Source organism: Monopterus albus, unplaced genomic scaffold (assembly GCF_001952655.1).
Source record: "Monopterus albus unplaced genomic scaffold, M_albus_1.0 scaffold18.1, whole genome shotgun sequence".
Taxonomy (NCBI): Eukaryota; Metazoa; Chordata; class Actinopteri; order Synbranchiformes; family Synbranchidae; genus Monopterus; species Monopterus albus.
Genome location: NW_018127898.1, coordinates 7254847 through 7276413, shown reverse-complemented (window position 1 = coordinate 7276413; position 21567 = coordinate 7254847). Strand labels below are relative to the sequence as shown.

Genomic DNA, 21567 nt, shown 5'->3' with positions numbered 1-21567 from the left:
GATAATCAGGATTCAAGAAGAGGAAAAGTAATGAGCAAGGCTGAGCGCACAGACAGGGACAAATATATTAAAAGACACCAGGAGTTATGTTTACAGCAGGCATTTCATGAATGCATGAAAATAACAAAAATAAATCCACAAAATCTTAAAAATGGTTTACACTCATTTTTTAATAACAGTCAGTAAAAACAGCCAGAACCAAATGATTTTAAAACACCACATGGGAAATGAACAAAAAAGATTAAATCTAAAATGATTCGTCACCGAGTTGTGTTTCTGATCTGCAGCATATAATGTATTATATATTCTTTAATGTTCAAAGTATTTTTTCAAATGGCTGAAATGCAATAACTGCAATAGGTGTGTGCCTCTGTAACAAAGGTAACATGGTGCTTCTTCATTAAAAATCAAAAGATGGAAACATGCAAGACAATAAAAGCACAGTGGAGAAAATATGCGGATGTGGTCATAATGGTATTAGTAGGGTAAATCGGGGTAAGGGCTGTGTGTTTCAGGGGATTCAAAATCCATACTGATGTCTTTATTACCTGCAGGAAGTGGATTAAGTAGCAGAGCACCAGCCTGTCGAGCTCAGGCAGAGACTGCACCACAGTTATGGCCGCCACCGGGTCGTCACAGTTACTGACACACTGCTGGTAGAAGTTCATGGGGATGAGAGGTTCCTCCAGCTCCCGATACCACAGCTTCATCAGAGAGGCTGAACAAAAGGGACACACTCTTTATCATGTATATTCAACCCCCATGTGTACTGTATGCATGCAACCCATGCATCTGTGTGAAGCCTGATGCTCTGAAATGCTTCTCACCAGGAACATTGGGGTCTGAGAGATTCTCTGGGATCCTCCACTGGTCTACTTGGAGCTTCAGTGCATTCACTTCATCAATGTCTCCAGGCACTCTGAGGATAAAACACAATCAGTGTTACAAGAGCGGCCACAAGAGGGACCTCTACCTCTATGACTACATATTCTCCCTGTGGCCAAGTCATTACATATGCACACCCAATTGGCTTCAAATGTGGCCTGATGGCTGAAAGTACACTGTTCTTTGTTAGCAGTACCTACCTCTTTTGGAAGAAAACAAAAACAGAATAAACATAATGTAACCAAACTACATGCTGTTCAGGAAAGTCCCTGTGTCGAGGAATTTCCCAGGGAGATCTGTATATAGTACATTTCACAAAAAAGGAATGGTTTTCCAAACAAGTCAAGATGTTAAGATAATTACATTTGCAGGAATAAACCTTACACAAACACACAGTTGCGAGGCTCCCACGTGCTTATAAGCTTCAGCACTAATGTAAATACATATTATGACGTATCAAATTAAGTAGTGCTGGAGCAAGGCAGAGCTGTGTTTGTTCTGCTGTCTGTTCTGTATACTGTACACAGGGAGAGCACACTCTAAAATAAGGAGATACAGAGACCACACACACTTGTTTATAAACACTATTCATACAATAAAACACACACACATGCAGCACATAATATCCCCCTCTAATTTCCTAAACTCCAGCTCTCTCACTCTGCTCAGGTGGAGACATGTAATTGGCTGAGTCAGGTCTGTCTTACCTAAAGATGCCCTCTGTCTGAGCCCCGCCCAGGGCCAGAACATACTGGGAAAGCTGAACCTGCACCCATGGCAGTTTCCTGTCTGGGAAGAGCTCGTTCTGCCTCTCCATCACCTCCTCCAGAGAACTGCCAAACAGGGAGGGGGTGACGATGGCCCGCCTGCTGTGGTCAATCTCCTCCAAGGTGGGTTTACGTAGCCCCTGGAGAGGTGAGAGGTGAAGAAAGGGGAAGATTTACTACCTGGGAAACTCAGGGACGATTAGACCAATCATGGCTGTGTTTGTAGCTGTGCTACTATGACTGGATCTGTGTTTACATCTCTAACTGTGACTGTAATCTCAGGTGCGAATCACAACTTTCAAACTCAAATGTCCTCTAATTACCATGTGGTGAAATATTTTCATAGCATGTAAATGCACTAACTCCAGCATAACTGTTCTTTTTATTGCTCTGTCTTACCTTTTTGCCTCCGGTGATCGCCACCTTCTGCAGTTTCCGATGGCAGAACTTGGCATATGTGCTGACAGGCAGGCCTGTAGGGCGACAGAAGAGGTTAATTCACGGCTAAGGAATAATGAAACTTAACTCTGGAAGAAACTATATGCACAACCTAGCTGTGTCCTCAAAGACTCCAAGCAAAACCCTTAAACAGCGGGCATTACTGAACACGAGGAATAATAAATGACTTAAATTCTTTCCCACAAACACCACTAGCTGTGTTTTTTTCCCACAGATATCAAAGTATGAGGGGCAGGCAGTGGTAACTGGAGAGGCATGTTGACAGTGTGATTCTGGCATAGGGGGATTAGAGCAGGGCTGGCTATACTGTCAGAATGAGGGAAGATTTACTGCTGTTGAACAAAAGCCTGAGACAGGATCCGGCCTACACATCCAGCATTCAGGTGATTCATCAGTGTACACAGACATGAAGGCCTCCGGAGAGAATGAGAAACACAGAGGTGCCCTGTCTGCTACCTGCCCTGCTACTGCAGGCCCCAGATCAGGTTCAGGGTTAACTTTATTAGAGGAGCAACACAATTTTCTGAGGTGGGCTGTACTTCAAGAGACACAAGCAGCAGATGAACCTGATCTGACCTGCTAGAAGTCTCTAGAAATTCTCTACATCTCAGACTAAAAGCCCACAGAAAATCCTTGATTTGTTAGGTCATTGTATGTGCTCATGCACGGTATCACCATCTGTCATTTCTGTGGTAACAGGTTTCATCCCAAATATTTTCATGGGGTCTATTCCTGGGCCCAGAATCCCCTCTGAACTCGGGCCAGATTGACAAACTTACTGATGGGATTTTAAAAAGTAACAACCATTTTCCAGCATGTTCCCTACAATCAAAGCCCCCACACTGATAGCAAACATGTGACTTCTATGCATGCTCACAAGTGCTGCTAATCTGAGTTTGACTATAATTATGTCTAATTAGAGAGATTATACCAATAATTTGCCCCTGATCCTGGCAAAGATGGACTTCTTTTTCCTCACGGCTCCTGACACAGAGGCTGTACACTTGCTCTGAGAAAAGTAAAAGTGCAGAGCCCCTTGCTGCAGTTAGAAAAAAGGTTTGAACACTACTGGTGGTCTATATTTACATCAGGTTTGATGGCATGAAAACAACCAAGCAACCAAAGCCCATGAGAAATACTGTACAAGCTCATTAGGAGCTTGAGTGTGCTGTACCAAGCTGAGAACAGCATAACACCTGTCTACACTCTGGCTGCAGCTAAACTTAACAACAACAAAAAAAGCAGAGCCATGTAAGGATGCTGAGGTCTGCTTTTGGTTATTGTTTACGTGTCATTCATACAAGTGCTGGCTGAGACCACTATGCCCCAAGCCCTGCGCCCAGAGAAGTCAGTTTCCAAGCACAGGCCAGGTCTGGCCTGACAGCAGGCCTCTGCTTCTCGCAAGAACCTCCCACTTCTGCTGTTCATAGCGGCCTGTGGCTCTGGTCAAACACAATGTTCTAGTTCATCCATGCATCAATCAAACAGCAGCTTCCATTCTGCTGTTCTGTAACATGTGATAATTGGGGTCTGGGCTGACATCAATATTCCTGTGTCTGAAGACATGTTCAGCAGACTTTCTTTCTGACCTCTTAGTCAGCTGGCATGTTTTCAGCGTAAAGCACCAAGTCTGAGTCACTATAGTACAATGCGCAAGGCGACTGCTGTGGTGTCTGTGAGATCACTGTATTCCTGTCTAGTGACATCATCATTAGAGCTGGCAGCGTGGGTCCCTCTAATGAGGGCATGTGCTGATGACTAGGTGTCCTCTTAAATGGCTATCTATCATGGAAGCAGCAAGAGAAACCGCTAATATGATTCACAGTGTGGCCCACTGTGCGCCTACAGAACCCTCTGACAATCTTCTACATTCATTTTTTTCAACTCAACTTTCTGGGAAACCCATTCATTGTGTCTGAAAGAACAATCAGCACATACTCATCTGACAAACTGCATAGCACTGAAGTTTCCATCCCACTCTGAGTGATCGCTCTACAGGGAGTGATGGGTTTGATTTGTAATGGCTTCCATAACCTAGAGATTCTACACACATTCTACATTTTGAAAGAGCAGAAAATCCCTGGGACTTCCTGCTCCTGCCTACTTCATGCTCTGTCACACAGATAAGCTTGTGGAAACAGGAAATAAAGAGAATACAATGTTCTTGAAGTGATATTTTGGACACAAGATTTACCCTCTTCCTCCTCTGTGTTCTGTTTTCGCTTCTTTCTGGACTTTGAGTTCTTCTTCAGCTTTAGATCCTGCTGTTCCAATATGAACTGAGTCACTGCAACACAAAATATAGCAAAGATCACATTTCTGATGGTCTGTAAGATAAACATAAGGCCAGCAATTATATTATTGGTCACATCAAAAACAATATTGTTCTTTGACTAAGTTCAATTATAGTTCTACAGCAAAATAAAAGGGAAAGAAACTCTTGATAAAAAAAAAAAAAAAAAAGACATCTCTATAGCCTACATAAACAATGCTGATGATCACACAACACAGGGAGGTGCTGAAGAAAGAAAGGTAACCCACCCTGCTGCTCGGTCTGAGACTCACATTTCTTGTCGCTGGTGGGCTCCGTGTGTCTCTGGATGTAGCCCTCCAGGTAGCAGCGGAACTTCGGTGAGGGGGCAAAGAATGCCAAGCTGACAGCCATTAGCTCCCAGCCTGCTGCCAAGCTTCTGGGGGTGGCGTTGCCCGTGGTCTGCCTCACCAGCTGCACGTACAGCTCGTCCCGCAGACCTGGCATGTCCCAGCACTTGGTGACGATGAGTAGGGCAGAGTGACGCCGGTCCAAACGCGAAGGCCTGTCTCCCATGTAGGCCTGCACCAGCTTGAACATCTCGCAGGCCTCCTTCCTGATGGCTCGGTTGCTGGTAACAAGCATGGGCTTTTTAATGGATCCTCGGTTCCATGAGAGCATGTTGGCGATGGAAACGCGCCGCCGAAACAAGCCTTGCGTGTGCATGTTGAGGTGCTTGCTGGCCCAGTCTTCCATGCCCATGTCAGGAGGTGGGGGATGCTGCAAGGTGGCGTAGGAGGGCTGGTAGGATGATACTCCTGCTCTTCCTCCTGCCCCATCACCTCCCTCTCTGTGGTCATGGCTGGCATGGTGGTGAGGGCCCAAGGAAGCGGCGCGTCCATCCACCATGCCTTTCTTCTGGCTCTCCAACTGAGCCTGCAGCTCTAGGGTGCCTGCCTGCAGGGGAACAAGAGGTGGACATGAGATAGAGAAGAAGAGTTATACAGAGGAGGAGGCAGAAGAGAAGAGCAGACAAGTGCAGCAGTGGTACAAACTGTGTGTGTGTATATGCAGCTGTAGTGACTTCACTAAGAGCTGGACTGCTGTACTGCACTCTGCTCTGCAGTGCTGGAGCTTGAGGAGAAATTGTTGCAGGATCAGCACATTAGGTTCATAATGCCAGAAAAAAAATGTACTGGGGAAAAAACTACTCAAATCCTCATGAACCATGGTTTTAGCAGCAGTTGAGCAGATCGTGGTTAGTCCCGAACCCTGCCCCTCCCCACACCAGCCTCACCTTCCAGGCAAAACCAACATTACGCTCAAGACAAGGCCTCCATGTGATCCCTGTGGGGGAGTTTATGACCATAAAGAGCACCTCGTCTCCCTTAACGGAGAAGGCCAGTAACCCAGATATGCTCTGCAAACAGCCAAGAACAACGAGAACCCCGAGCCAGAGCTGAAGCTCCAAATTTATTAATGGAACATAAAATGCGATGAGATGTCTTTTCAATGAAACCCTCAAATAATATGCAGCTGACGAGTGCCAGGCAACCTGGACTTTAGATTTTGGTTTCTCAATCAAAGGCAGCAGATCTGAGGTTTGGCTCTGCCAGACAGTCTATAGAGTAGCTCAGAGCTGATGTTATTTTTAAAATCAATGACAGAGGTCAACTCCAGATGATCAACTGCAAGAAAACACGCCAGAGTTTAAATGTATCAAAGGTCTTTCAAGTGCAAAGTTTTCAAATATGGAAAACATATTGCTGCTCACAATCAGCAATCCATAACCTGTGAGTGGGTGTGTGAATAATATAACAGCAGGTCTGAAGAACACTCCCGGACAGACTTAGGGGGCCTGCTCAGAGCTGATGGCTAACATGCTAAAGCTACAATAGTACCAACATGCCTTGGTACCAGCCTGCCTCCCCTTCTTCCTTTTCCTCTGCCAAACCTGGGCCATATGGACCACAGCAGCCCTCCTTCCTGATCAAGGGAAGCCATGTCCTGAATCTCTCTGGCCTGGCATGGGCCCCAGATACCCAAGCACAGAGCTGGCATGTGAATATACAGTACCTGCAGTGCAGAGCAGATGGACAGTCATAAGAGGATGACATGCAATGCTGGGACTGTGACCATTACAGTGAGTGGTGTCCAGTGTGTCTACTGACTAATGTCCTAGTGACATTTAGGCACTCAAGAATGGAATATAAGAAGCACAATGCCCTGCTGTCTTTTCAGAGAGGCAGATAAGCCTTACAGTACTGATCAAGGAGCTCCCTGAGGGTTGCAGAGGTGCACTGGGACTGCTTCTGAAAACAAAACTATAATGAATGGAGGTATGGGGTGTGATTCTGTTGCATGAGGGGATTTGGAGATTAGAAGGACCTGGAAGTACTATTTATGTAACTGTGATGAGAAGTCAAATAGTTCTTTACCTATTGTAGTGTCTAGGATTTTTAAAAATCTGATCTGCTCAAATAGTTGAGAGGAATATTTCTGCTCAGGCAAATAATCTGTCCATTCTTCCACACACAGGTCTGAGAACTAGACACAGTCAACAACCGGGGTGTGATGATACACTTGGCTCACATGACGAGACCATACATGATATTGGGTTCATTTTCCAGAGATTTTCAATGATGAAATATAAGACTGGAAAAATAGTCTTTTGTTTGACTGAAAGTCACAAAATGTAAAACACTGTGGTTGTATTTTAAAATGTTTTAACTAATCACTTCAGTTCTTTTTTCTGAATATGAATTATCATATGCAGTAAAAACAATAATATGAAAACACTGTAAAAGGTTTTTCTACAAACTCAGCTGACTGCCTTCTCTCCTGTAGGATTTCATGAGTCTCTTTAACTTTATAACTTGCATGAACTATGCCTGAGCTTCTAACTTCTAAGTGAAGGCGTGTGTGACCTTCTGTGCTATTTTCACCCTCACCGCTCCGAACGGTGACATCATCCAGCAAAGGCGCTGCATTGACCAATCACGTACCAGGAACGATTGGGACGTGGATGGCCGTAGGAAAAAGACTCTCTTGTTTACCTTGTTAACATGAGCATTTGCTGCTATTTACTGTCGAATTTGGGCCACAGTTAACTCACCATAATGACACGCAACGCATTCTCATTAGTACTGGATGTTAAACGATGTTTTTTATCTACCAAAACATAACAGAAACTCAGGGGCTGGAAACGTGAATGACGCCACTCACGTTGACTTGTCACAACATGGCCGTATCATACACACCTACATACTGACTGATGCTCTGGTTCTGTTATGTACTGATATGGTGAGACAACTTTTGCCTTGACGAGAAATATCGTCATGTTTTAATACTGTGGGATCTCGTCGCACTACTCAACAATACAAAAACAGCGACTAAAATTTCCCATAATGTGCAGATGCTTTGCTCAGGCATGACTTGGCCTCATTTGACACAGTGGGACTTCTTCCCTAATTTCATTGTGAATCTGGAGAGACAGCAGTAATCAGAGCATTTCCAGACAAAACAAAGCTGAATCCACACAAACCTGCTGAGCTAAACAGACCACACAACAACACAGACACAGCTGAGCTCTTAATCAAGCAGGAGAGTATCACAATATTGGATTAGCTAAGATATCCTCTCTCACAATCTCTGTTTTGTTATCAGTGACAATTTACCTTCTCACTGTTTGCCTCAAACACACACACAGTAAACCAAAAACATAATAGGGGGTGGGGTTACCTGAGAGGGCGGTCCTGGGGTCTCAGGTGAGGACAGGCTGGCTTGGCTGTTCACACTCATCTCCAAGGTGTCAACCTTTTCATACGTCCTTTTTTGCCTCCCTGGTATCTCCAAAGGGGTCAGAGCAGGGTTGCCATGGTTACCTGCTCTATTCAATGGCCGGGGAACCCCAGTGAGATCCTCCCGTGATGCCGACCTGCCTGCTGAAACCCCTCCTACTCCTCTGTGCGTCTGCAGGGGAGCGCGTCCTCGGTATGACAACCCTCTCTGTGTCCAGTCCCGCTCTCACCTCCTTCATGGTGTTGGAGCGACTCACCACCTCCCTCATCTCGGCCATTAGCTTCTCGTTGAGGGCACACAGCTCCCCGGTGCTGCCTACAGATCCCGGCCTGCCTCCTGCACCACCACCGGCTCCTACCCTCCTCCTGCTCTTTCTTCTCAGACTTGGGGAGGGGCCAGTGGAGTAACCAGAGTCTTGATAGTTTGCTGTGGCCTGCGGGGTCGAGGTAGGGAAGTCCTGTGAGGCCTGGCTGCTCTGTCTGCTGTGCCGTGCCTCCATGGCACGCTGCACAGTGGCCTCCAGGGCCCGCCAACTTTGTTTCTTGTCCAGTGTACTTGGGCCTGAGGTCGCTTGCTCTCTGTTCCTCACCTGGCCTCGAGCCTGGGAGTGGGCCTGGGGCTGGGGATGTGGCTGAGGTTGGCTCAAGACAGGATCCTGCTTAGAGGTAGGGGAAGTGGTACATGTGGGTACAGGTGAGCCTTGTGTGGGGTCTACGTTGACCATGTGCTTGATACACTCCAGACCAGCTGGGCTGTAGTCAGAGACAGAAGGGTTCCTCCTGTGCCTGGAGCCTGGCTGAGATGAACTAGGGTGGAGTCTGGGCTTCTGGAGGCTGTGGGTAGGTGTCAGGCGAGACAGTGGCTGCCCATTATACAGGTGTGCCCCCTCTACCTCCATGTCTATTGGGGGTTCATCATATATGGGATAGTCTGAAACTGGCTCATCATAGATTGGGACAGTGCAACCATACTGGGGAGAGACAGGGCGTGGTGTGCTGGTCTGTGACCTGTGAAGGAGTGGACTGGGATGGCTACTACCTGATGTCACTAAACAAAAGCTGCAATTAGTGGCTTTTCTCAGGTGATGGGCCTGATGTGTGTCAGCTGCCATTTTGCCAGAGGAGTTAGTTTTATATCCCTGGGTGGAGCTTAAGTGTCCTCCTTGGGCATTGTTGCTGGAGGGGTGCAGGCTGAAGGTGCTGGCTTTGCTGTGTGCACTGTGCTGTAGATGCTGCTGCTGCTGCTGCTGCTGCTGCTGCTGCAAGGCTGGGCTGGGCCGGCTACGGCTCACACTGTTTTATTTCATGGCTGCCTTAGAACCAGGTACAGGCTGCCATCTCTGAGAAGCATCCCTGAAAACACAATTGCTTTTAGATTGGTCAAAGCAACAAAGTAAATATGAAACCTGAATATACATACAAAGGTCAACACAGTACCATAAATGCATTATCATCATATTCAATCATGCACGGGCATAAAGACATTGGTTATAAAATCCGAGGCTGGCAGGGCTGGGAAAATCAGCAGCGATCCACAAATTCTTCTCCAAACATTCTGATGGCCTTCAAAGATTTTATTCCATTTTTAGTCTGGTAGTCATAATGCCCTTGTCAAAGCCATGAGACAATAACTCTAGTGCGTGCTGTGCAAAGCACGTGCCTGAAATACTGAAACCCAGCCACAGTTCCTCCTCAGGTCGCGTTTTATTGTTGGGTCACATGGCATAAAAGTCTTCGATATGAAATCAGTGAATAAACATTCAGTAAACCAGCAGGCCACATGAAAAGAGACTGATCTGAGAGAGGTCAGGACAGCAGTAGTTCCCAGCTGAGAAGATCTTCATTCGGGTCCAAAGGTTAATTCTTCTCCTTTTGGTTGAGCGGCTGAGCTAACTTCAAACCCAGTGGCCCACTTCTAATCCCAGCGACGTAAAACAATCTGCCATCAATCTGGTCATGCTGCTATGGTCCGTTGCCCTCCACTCTGCCGTCGCCTGCCTTAATCTTCCCCTACAATCAGGATTTTCCATTCCTCAACTGATCAAAAACTTGCCCTCTTAAACTAGCGAGTGTGCTTAAAGCGGGTGTTACTGCACAGCAACCATGGCAGCAGTTGGCAGCTGGTCGGAGTAAGACACGTGACACAGTGTATAGAATGTACAAGCTGAATTTACCTTCTTGCTTATTCAAAGGTCCAAAAGGTAAGTAAGGCAAGCAAAGGACACTTACCGTCCCTTCTTCCAACCTCTACTTAACGTGCAGTGGGATTATTAATTAGATCAAAGCTGATCACCTTCTGTCCTTGTAAATCCAACATAAACACATATCAGTGTAGAGCCAAGGCTAGTGTTCAAAGGCTTCCCTTTTCTAAGAGCACTACGACTCAGAGCTGGGCTGTTACGGCAGGAAGAGGAACGCAGAGGGAGGAGAAAAAGAGGCGGAGTGGCCCCCCTCTCCTCCCTGCGTCTCCCTGGAACAATGCTGAAACAATTTCCCTGAGGTCCTCAAGCCAACGGCAAACTTCCTTTAGTCCTCTCTCTCAGGGCCATGTGCCACCCCCAGTCTATAGAGTGAGTCACATCACCTCAGAGGTTTGAATGTAAATAGGCTCTCATCTTCAAAAGGTCCTACAGATTCAACATCCAGGCCAGGCCCATAAACAGCTGGTTCTCAGCCACCTGGCACAGCACCAGGACAGCCTGCCACAACCACTGTTGCTGGGAACGCTTCAAGCAACACCCCCACCCAAACCCCCTGCCTCAGAGACACCAATCTACAGTTTACTGCCTAAATAACACATAACCTTTGCACACAGACACATGTGAAGACATGGAGCTCTGATGAATGAGACTCGACCCAAACCACCACTGTTTAGTTGTTACAAGCAAGTGTGAGTGTCTATGGTTATAGAGGGTGGAGAGGGGGGCTGATAGGTGACAGCTGTGAATGTGAGAAGCCACTGTTTATACCCTTTGAAACTGTGTACGTTTTCTCACTCTGCTCTTGTCAAGCAGGTAGCAGGTGATACAAATGCTACAAAACCATTCCCACCTCAGCAGATGACACACAGCTGACCGTTTAGCACTGAGTTGCTATGACAGGAACAGCTCGCACACACACACACACACACTTCAAGGCTTTTTTTTTTATAACTGGATGTAAAAATAACAAACCAGACCTCATACATACAACCACAACAATCAAATTCTTCTTCTATTATCCACAAACAAATCAAACTTGGTTATTCACACATATAAAAACCATGAATACTGTCTCCTCTGTTCTTGGTGGGTGGGTGATGCATTTTATGAGGACTGACCCTGAGATAGTAGTGACCACCTCTTCCTGTCTGTGGAGGTCCTGTGGACAGTTGGAGAGAGGGCTTCCTCATATGTAGTACAAACAGGAAATGCCTAATGTAATGCTCACACACAGCATCCAGGGCAGAGATGTGGGTTAAATCTTAATTATAGGAAGCTTATATACAGATTTACAATATATTTGATGTTATATGTGGGAAATTCTAGATCCTGAGACAAAACAGTCCCTGAGATACTTCATCTTCATGGCCAAAAATCACAACACTGCCCTATTTTATTCCCTCGTACAAACGTTAAATTACATGTTACAATGAATTCTGTAGCAACATTAAACAGCAGATTCCCCAGGGACCGAAACCAACTGTGAGGCGTACCCTGCTAGGTCCTTTTCACAGTGCTAGGAGAGAGGGATTTTATCAGGCTTTGTCTCTGTTGTTTGCCTGCCATTGTCCCAGCCAGGCTCAGCAAAGGACTAACATGTTCCACCCCTCCATTACTGGATGTCAGCAGGGAGTTTGGTGGGATGATCATCGTGTTCACATGAGGGCTGGTAGCCAACTCTAACAGTATGGTTGCACTGTATCTTCAATCTCTGTCCAAAGCCTCTAATCCCATTAGACATCTAGAACAACACTCGCATATCAGTGAATCCCAGGTCAACCAAATAACGTACGATTATAAACTCTAAACCAAAAAGAGACTAGGACAGTACAGTGGTAAGGGGGGCAGGGTGGTGGAGAAGGAGAACAGAGCTAGAGAGACTAGAGTAAATAGGTGTAAATAAGAAGGGGCAGGGATTGGTCGTGGGAGAGTGCAGCAGGGGACTGAGCGGGAAGGTTGGCATTCCTCGGGGCTCAATCAGGGGCCTCAGCAGCGGTGTGTGGAGCCTCAAACAATGCAAGTCTCTGCCATTGTCACAAAGTGCAAAGAGGGGGCAGAGAAGGGGGACAAGGAAGAGGCTGAACCTGAAAGAGCCATCTTCAACCTCCAGGGTGAGTCAGGGAAACAGACAGGCTCTTATGTAACACTGAACAGGCCCGCCTTGTGCTCTAATTATAATGAAAGCTGTTCATAAAGGGTGTACTGTCCGTCAGGTGCTGGTCGACTGTTAGCCAAAGGTGGAAATTATGCACAGCAATTTATCACACAAGTTCAAAGAGATCATTTTCACTGAGAGCATAAAATACAGATTTTTCTAAAGCTGTCATTGTTTGCAAAGAGATAATCTCCATTTCAACAGACATGATTAGACACCCATAGTGCATGTGCACACACCCATGTATGCACTGCATTTATAAACCCTGTCGGAGCCTTAACCTAGCATGTGAGATCTTTAGGAAGACAGACAAACGTAAGATAAAATGAAGTTAGAGGCCATTTGGAAACCAACAAGGGCAATTTCATTGGCTGCTGGGGCAGCATATCAGTTTAATGGTCAGCATAGTTCAACTAGTAACAGCATATGTGGTGTCTCGCACCCACTGCTGTGACTGGTCTGAATATTACTGTGGTCATGTTGTCTGAAGTGCCAACTAAATATACTATGGGGACTCAGCTGTCGGCAGATGTTCTGTCTCTCCTTTTTATTTTCCTGCCTGGAATAACTGTTGTTGGAAAAGCCATCAGCTGAGTCACTCTGGTGGCTAGGGATATGGATTTGGAAGTTCTTAAATATGCCCCCTGGAAATACTGGGGTCTGAAAAACAGGGGTTATTATTATCATCGGTGGCTGGACAGGAAGAGGAAATGAGGTCACACAGGCCAAGCTACTGCTACACAAACACCTCAGAGCACAGCCCAATGGGAGCACTGCCATTTGCGTAGAGGAAGGAAACAGAAAAGACAAAGAGGATTTGCTGAGAACAATGTTCTATCTACTTCATCATTGTTCAAAGCTGATTTTTCCTCTCACTTCTGAACAATCTGTCAAAAACATGAAGCAGAAGCATAAAATAACATCTGTGGCTTGAGGTGACACTTGTAGCCTCCTAGTTCCTGTAAGACACTTTCAGCTGTCCTGCAACAGCTGAACTGACACACCTCCCTCCTCTGTGCCAAGCTGTCTACCAGCTGTGCATGTCTGTCGCTCCTGTAGCCCGACCCTGTGAGGAGCGCTGGGCTGGACCAGAAGATAGCAACTAGGGTCAGCTGGGGGAGACAGGAGGAGACCAAACCCAACTGCATTCCAGAGAGACCCACCTCTACAATCTGAAAGTGTACATGCAACTCTTTTTATGAGGCCAGGTCCCATTACAGTGGTTTTTTTCCATGATTAAACTGGATCCTTTTCTCACACACAAAACCTGTCCCATTCAGTCTCAAGTCTCAGAGATGTGATCAGGAACACACAGGAGCAGAGAAACATCAATAGTGGCAGTAAACATCAGAAAAGGATGGAGGTGTGAAAAATGCCATTTTCTCATGCTGCCAACTGGCTGAGGCAGTCAGAGCAGTGTGCCTGAGGCCAGGTCGCATGTGGTGTCACTGGGTCCTAATGAAAACACTGGAGATATTCCACTGCATCATGGCATCGAAGAGAAGTTAAAACAAAAGACGGAGTGAAACATGAAACGTGCAGACAAACAGCACTGAGATAAAAACTAGGCTTAAAAACAACACTGTCACTGCTAACCAGGCTAAAGCACTTACAGTAGGCACATGCAGTAAACAGGCATACGTTCAAAGTGAAACTTTTTTTGCAATGGGGAAAAAAAAACTGCTTTTTATTTTAGGCAGTCTTAAAACACCATCTGCAAGGAGCTGAAAAAAGGTTACCACACCAAGAGTGTAGAGATAAAACAAGTCTTTCCAGTGTGCATAACAATACTGTGGCTACGTCCTCAAAGTGGCTGGAGATGAAAAGCTCGAGGGGCCTGTGCTCTTGCAGTAAACAGGCTCACAATGTGTGACTCATTAAAAAATGAAAAGCTTTATCCACCCCATAATACATGCCCTCATTTCCTATGCAAATCCACTGGTGATTTCTCCTACATGGACTTGTAGCCCGACAGTCATAAGCATATGAGGGGAAGTTCATTTTAGCTTTTTAACACTTTTGCTTTCATGTGCATGGTTAACTTAAAAATCCCCTCAAAAAGACCCTCCAAATAGAAACAAGAAAAAGGAATTAAAATAAAATGTTTCCAGTTTTGCTTTTTAGTTGGTGGTGTCAGCAGACACTTGTTACCCTAAAATACAGCTGACTAAAGTGAAACCCAACATCCTCTTAACTCAACTTGAAGCACACTCAGCGTGTGAAAGCTCTGGCATGTACAAATAAACAATGCAACAACCAAGACAAAGCTGAGTTCACTTAGGTACCGATATATCAAAATCAGTGTAAGCTCACTGAATCTTTTTTAAAGGGGAGTCAGTCAATAATTAGGAGAGGCAGGTTTTAAATGCTTATGTCACAGTGACTGCCTTAGACTGAATGCTGGTGCGTGTATCATTACAGGGCTAATTGATAGGGCATGTACAAATCATTTGGTGTTCTCCATTCAGCATCCCTAGACTTCCTGCTTAGATAAAGCTCTCAGTTGCCCCTGGGAGAGAGCTGGCTTTAAGTGAGGACCTTTGTTGCTTTTAGCGGTCCATTACACGTCAAAGGCCACGCCATAAGATAAAGCAATGCTGTGGCCCTAATGTGAACAACTTTGAGTCACTGCTGGGTTGTCTTATACCATGTTACGTCATGTATCCTCAGCAAACTTTTAACATCCACTCTACATCAGCAGGTCTCCTGTAACTTGAGATCTCTGTGGAAAAGAGCCCACACACAGTGAGGTCAGGTAAACACGCAGATCACACACGTTATTTATGGGGAAATCCCATACAGATGTTACCTGGTTGTTGATAAAGACACACACGTGCATTGAAAGGTGAATGAAATTCAATGCTGCTGACCTGTGACATCCTCAGTTCCTACATCATTAGTTTCCTGCACACAACCTCATGTGATTAACATGTTTACCCACGGAGACTACGGTACTTCCCTGATGAGCTACACAGGCTCAAAGTACCCAGAACCTCCCAGGACATGTGATAAGACTTGGCCAATGAGTAACAGATCTAGCACTCAAGTCGACATACGAGCATGCTCATATGCCTACATGTCCTATAAGCATGAACACAGAGAGAGAGAGAGAGAGAGAGAGAGAGAGAGAGAGAGAGAGAGAGAGAGAGAGAGAGAGAGAGAAAAGAGGGTGTGTCAAGAGAGAGAGAGAGAGAGAGAGAGAGAGAGAGAGAGAGAGAGAGACAGAGAAAAGAAGGTGTGTCAACCAGCCAGTGCTTAGAATAACACACAGGGTGTGTTGTGTGGAAACGTTTCTATCTATAATGAGCAGATATAGTAACAGCTCAAAACAAAAGGAAACAACTGGGGTTGGATGAACAGAGATGGTCCCATCTCCACAAAGAACAGCATTGTTTTTTAAAGGTCATAAGTTAATAACTTTTTTCCCATCTCCACTGAAATTTCATAGAGAAGGAAGAACATGTCTAAAATAGCTGAGGCGTTCAAACCAAATACTTTGGAACTGAAACAATGAAATTCCCCACTGTTCTATGGAACTAAAAAGGTTATGACCGGTAAGAGTATCATCACAAAAGAAAGAGGACTATAAAATTTTGTTGTTCTTGGTGGGACAGAACAATTAGCAAATCTCAAACCACTGCAACCTTTCCAACTCTTTTTCATTCAAGTCTTCTCTCTTGTTCTTACCCATTGATTTTTGTCAAATGGGCCACAAACGGAAGACAAGCATTTCTCTGAGCTTGTTTTCAACTATTTTGAACCGCCATATTCAACCCTCTCTGTGCATTTTGTGATGTTTCGAATTATCTACATAGGGAGGTAGGCTAGTGAGCATGTGAAGCACCGTATGGCTAAGTCAGGTATCAAGCCCCAGTGGGTTACAGGCTCCTCAGCATTCCTCTAAGGAACACAGCTGGCCACTGTTTTAAGGGGAGACAGAAAAGGTTCTGGGAAATGTTGAATCACTGGGGCAGAGTGGGACCCTGTGGGGAGTTTTAACACCACAGGCAATGCAACATGGGGTCCAGTAGTGCCATTCAAGAGCCATGGCTAAACAATTAGTTCTACCTCCACCTTCATGTAATCCAAAAGGCCTGGAGGGTCAGAGGACAGACCTCCTAATGGCCAAGGTGCGGTACAAGAAGAATCAGGAGGAACCAGAGAACCAGAGTTGCCATGGCAGAGTCTCTGAAAAAACCCCCAGCAGACTTTGCCCTGTTTATAGGCAGCTGGAATGTAGTGGTTCTGCCTGTTATTAACCACAGACGACAGGGGCTACTCACATGCTTCACATGCATGCACGTTTAAACCCTCACCCATAAGAGGTGTTACAGTCTTTGAGGACCTGGAGCCGAGACTTGTTTTAGGAAAAATGAAGTGAGCACTGGAGAAGAGAGCGGAGCAGGGTGGTCGCGAGCACACAGAAGGACACTAAGATGGCCTCAGTGGCCCTGTGCCAGGGGAAACAGAAGTGGCATGTCTGGAATCTGACTTAGAGAGAAGAGATGGTGATTTGGACAAAGCTACAACGTCAAGCACATGATGGGGCCTCTGAACGACTTACTGTTAGGGGCCGGTCTGCAGCCATAACCATAGCATGGGGGGGGGGATATTGTGCTCTGTAATATAACTGACCGTTCTCCCCATTTGGTACCGATTTGCTGAAATGGCTGAGCATGGTTCACTTGCAATAGTATGGAAACATGGGACATATTAAATGTGCAGATAAGTGAGAATGAAAATAAAATGTGGTTTGAATCTGCCCGAGTGGTCAAAAATCAGAATAATTCGGCGAGTTCTCATGGCAGAAGCATTTGAAAGTCATTACGACTCACTATGCCACATGCTGCAATGACTATCACATTTCCCCACTCTTCTCCTGGTAAATGATCCACTAATGAGTCAGCACAATTCCATTCCCAGACTTACTGTAGGGGCTACTGGAGGGTTGGTCAGGCTTACCTCTGAAACTCCTTGCTGCCATCTGTGCTGTGCTCGCTGCTGCTTCCCTCTCCCTGCAATCTGTTGTCCAGGGGTGGGTCCAGCTCGGGGTTGGCAGCCTCTCTACCGGTCTCCAGTGCTCTGGGGACAGGGCTGTCACTGTCTTGCTCAAGAGGGGTACAGCGCCCCTGACTCCCTACACTGCTGATACTCCCCGCGGTCCCATGGTGATGCCCGTCTGTGGCCCCTCCAGCCCGCTTGGCCTCGCTGCATCGTTTCATGGCCTGGAGTTGAGAAAGGGGCACAATATCGGCTCCCTGGGGTCGATGCCAGACTGTGCGGCGCTCAGTAGAGTTGTAATAGTAGAAGCGACTACTGTGGGGGTCGAACAGCTCCCACCACTGGTTACCGTCAGCCTGGCGGACAGGAACACCTGGAGGGGGATCCCAGCCGCACTCACCAGTGGTCAAGTTCACATACATACGTTCATGGGAGCGTGGCTCCAGGATCTCCACCCAATCAGAGCTGAATGAGAAGAAACAAGATAAAGGGTAAAGTGTTATTTACAGCTAAAAATGGCAATGATGATGCATTAGAGGCCATGGTCACACCCGAGTAATAATCAGCTCGACAAGCAGTAAACAACTCACACTGTTTGACAGACTGAGAGGCTCCTAACTGCCCACTTGTCCATATGGAGAGTGTGTCATCGTCTGTGTCCCCTACAGCTATCTATCTGCATGTGTGTGTGACAAAAGTGATGTCATTTGTTGGGCAGGCAATGGAGCGGTATGAGTGATGGTGTGTACGTGTGTTTCTTGAACAAGGAGACAGGTGGATATCCACAGTAGGACACCAGGCATGGAGTCAGCAGGGACCCAAAAGAACCATAGGCATCGAGTGCTACTAACACAAAAACCACCAGGCTTAACTATAATCACAGAGTGACAACAGCCAGCTCATCACAATACACACAGACAACAAAAAGCAGAGGTGCAAAAGAGAGTTTGAGGCAGAAAGAAACAGCAGCTTTTACAAAAGTACACAGTCAAATGGGCACACATAAGAGGGATAACCAATTACACGCATTTAGACCATGAACTGAATTTCAGAAAAATTATAGGGTGCTATCTGTTAAAGAAAGCAGATTGCAACTGAATGATATGACCTCATATTATGGGCATGTGCTATAGATACATGAACTCAGCATCAATAAATATATACATTTGACAAATCAGCAAGTGCTGCAATTTGCTGGTACATCCAGGTCATTCTACCCTTCAGTGAACTCCATTATGTCATCTATGATATAGTTCCCTAATGTGTGTCTTAACCATGCCAACAAATCCACGTGGGAACACTGCAAAGAGCCAGAAAGAATCCTTTCCCCAGGCTCAGCATCACAGTAGATGTCTAAGGATTCCGAATATCCAGTTAATTAGGGGTATACCCAAGAATTCTGTCTGAGACACTGAGCAAATTGCTGCGTGGCACACCAAAATGAGGAGAAGATGATGACTAAAGGGGGCAGAGGCTGCCTTCTATTGTAAGGCACGCTAGCTGACAAAAAATAAAATATAATAAAATAAAAAGGTTTCAACTAGAGGACTCTCAGTCAACTGACAGGTCTCTTGACTAACTATTCGACCAGTCGACTTTCAGAGGCCATCCCAACAGTTAATCACATCACTCACTTCATTTCTCTTGTGATGACCATCATGTGAGGGTCCTGGCAAGACCAGGTCCTTTCTCTTCCTTATGACCTCACCCAAATCTAGGCTAGTTGTTTCTTTGAGAGATAAGTGGTAATGGGAAGGAATTTGAGTCACAAGAATCTGCTATGCTTGGAACTTTTCCCACTTATTCCCATCATAGTTGTTTGAGTTACAAGCCTGTTTTCCAGGCTACCTGTGATAATCAGAAGAAACACAAAAGCTTGGCGCAGATAAGAGTGCCTACAATGCCCACCAAATACCCACATTTGCTTCTCATGTGCCTGCCAAATCAAGTCTGTGTGCACCCCCAGTCTCAGAAATAGACACAGAGGGGTGCGATGTCAGTCAGGTCTGCCAGGGTTACAATGTCACCCTGTTGGCTGCAGCTCAGTGGGAACAACAGCTGTCCTCTGTTTTCACTACAAAGCCTAGAGTAACTTTACTGTACCTATTCATCAAGTATAAAGTGTCAATCTCTCATTTATGTGCTACCAGCAGCAGCTCCAGACTCCCCATGGGTCGATTAAGTAGCCAAGTAAACACAGAAAGAGCAAGGAGAGGACATAGGTGTGTTCCACATAATGTCTTCCCATGTGTCCCAGTACTATATGCTGGGAAGCCATCTGGTCCACTCCCTCATACCAAGTAAGCAGCCCTGACTAGTGGATTCAACATGTACCCACCTGGGCTGAGAGGGGAAAAACTGAGTGGAAGTGTCACAAAAACTTTAGAATAAATGTGTCTGTATGTTTTGCAGGGCTTGGACTCAAAACAGTGTCTGACTTCTCACATAGACAGAGGTCCCACAGTAAGGCCCAGCTATTGTTTACATCTACAACACCTAATGGGTGGGAAGCTCTAGTAAATAATGAGGCATTCAAAAAGGAGGCCAAATGGTCAGCACCACCCCACATACTGCATACCACAGCCTTTTATTACTTCAACCACCAAAGAGACCTTTCCAGACTGGGAAACAGATCTCTCCATGCTGCATTCCTTGTTATTCAGCTTTGTGTTTGTCATGTTTGTCATAGTGTTTGTATTTGAATCACAATAAATCAATCCCTTATGATGAACATGATGTGAAAGTGATCAGAGGCTGTTCTTCTCTCTTTTTTGGGTGCCAAGATTTCCACACTAAGGAAAATCAGCACAGAATTCAACATGATGTGCAGTGTCCTGAACACCTCAACAGGAAAGCAGAGTTTGAGGGTCAACTGTGAAGGCCATGGTTGACAAGTTCAGCAGCACGGGGCGTAGTGGTTAGACTGTTCTCTCTGGGTAAATAAACAGCAGACAGAGCTTAAAGCCAGCCTGCTAGGCTCTGCTGACACAACCAGATAAGCAGGAAGACTGACCGGTGTTCTGAAATTCCTGGAACATCACTTACAGTCAGGGAAAAAATTATTTGAACCCCAGCTGATTTTGTTAGTTTGCCCACTAACAAAGAAATGATCAGTCTACAATTTCAATGGTAGGTTTATGTGAACAGTGAGAGACACAACAATAACAAAAAAATCCAGAAAAATGCATTACAAAAAAAGTTATAAAGTAATTTGCATTTTCATGAATGAAATAAGTATTTGATCCCTCTAGTTCTGTAATATTCTTTGGTCGTCTTGCATGCACAGCTCTTTTAAGATCTACCCACAAATTTTCAATGATGTTTAAATCAGGGGACTGTGATGGCCATTCCAAAACCTTCAGCCTGCGTCTCTTGAGGTATTCCATAGTGGATTTCGAGGTATGTTTAGGATCATTGTCCTGTTGTAGAAGCCATCCTCTTTTCAGCTTCAGCTTTTTTACAGATGGTGTGATGTTTGCTTCCAGAATTTGCTGGTATTTAGTGGAATCCATTCTTCCCTCCACCCGTGCAATGTTTCCTGTGCCACTGGCTGCAACACAACCCCAGAGCATGATAGATCCACCCCCATGCTTAATAGTTGGCAAGGTGTTCTTTTCATGAAATGCTGCTCCTTTTTTTCTCCAAACATGCCTTTGCTGATTGTGTCCAAAGAGTTCTATTTTAACTTCATCAGTCCACAGCACTTGTTTCCAAAACGCATCGGGCTTCTGTAGATGTCCTGTTGCATACTTCAGACGTTGGATTTTATGATGGGGACGCAGATAAGGTTTTCTTCTGCTGACTCTTCCATGAAGGCCTTGTCTGTGCAAGCATCGCTGCACAGTGGAACGGTGCACCACCACTCCTGAGTCTGCTAAATCTTCCTGCAGGTTTTTTGCAGTCAAATGGGGGTTTTGATTTGTCTTTCTGACCAGCATACGAGCAGTTCTGTCCGAGAGTTTTCTTGGTCTTCCAGATCTCATCTTGACCTCCACAGTTCCCCTGATCTGCCATCTCTTAATTACATTTCTTACTGTGGAAACTGCAA

The 21567-nt window shown here is 45.6% G+C and overlaps 1 protein-coding gene across 1 annotated transcript in view; it reads right to left on the bottom strand.

Moving 5' to 3' along the window:
* The window catches only part of arhgap46a (Rho GTPase activating protein 46a), a 32354-nt gene that overhangs the window by 1499 nt on the left and 9288 nt on the right, over positions 1-21567 (bottom strand). The window contains 9 exon segments of the mRNA XM_020592540.1: positions 549-718; positions 828-919; positions 1593-1792; positions 2052-2125; positions 4306-4398; positions 4677-5319; positions 8104-8334; positions 8366-9515; positions 17481-17984. Coding sequence (XP_020448196.1) covers positions 549-718; positions 828-919; positions 1593-1792; positions 2052-2125; positions 4306-4398; positions 4677-5319; positions 8104-8334; positions 8366-9515; positions 17481-17984 — 3157 coding nt within the window.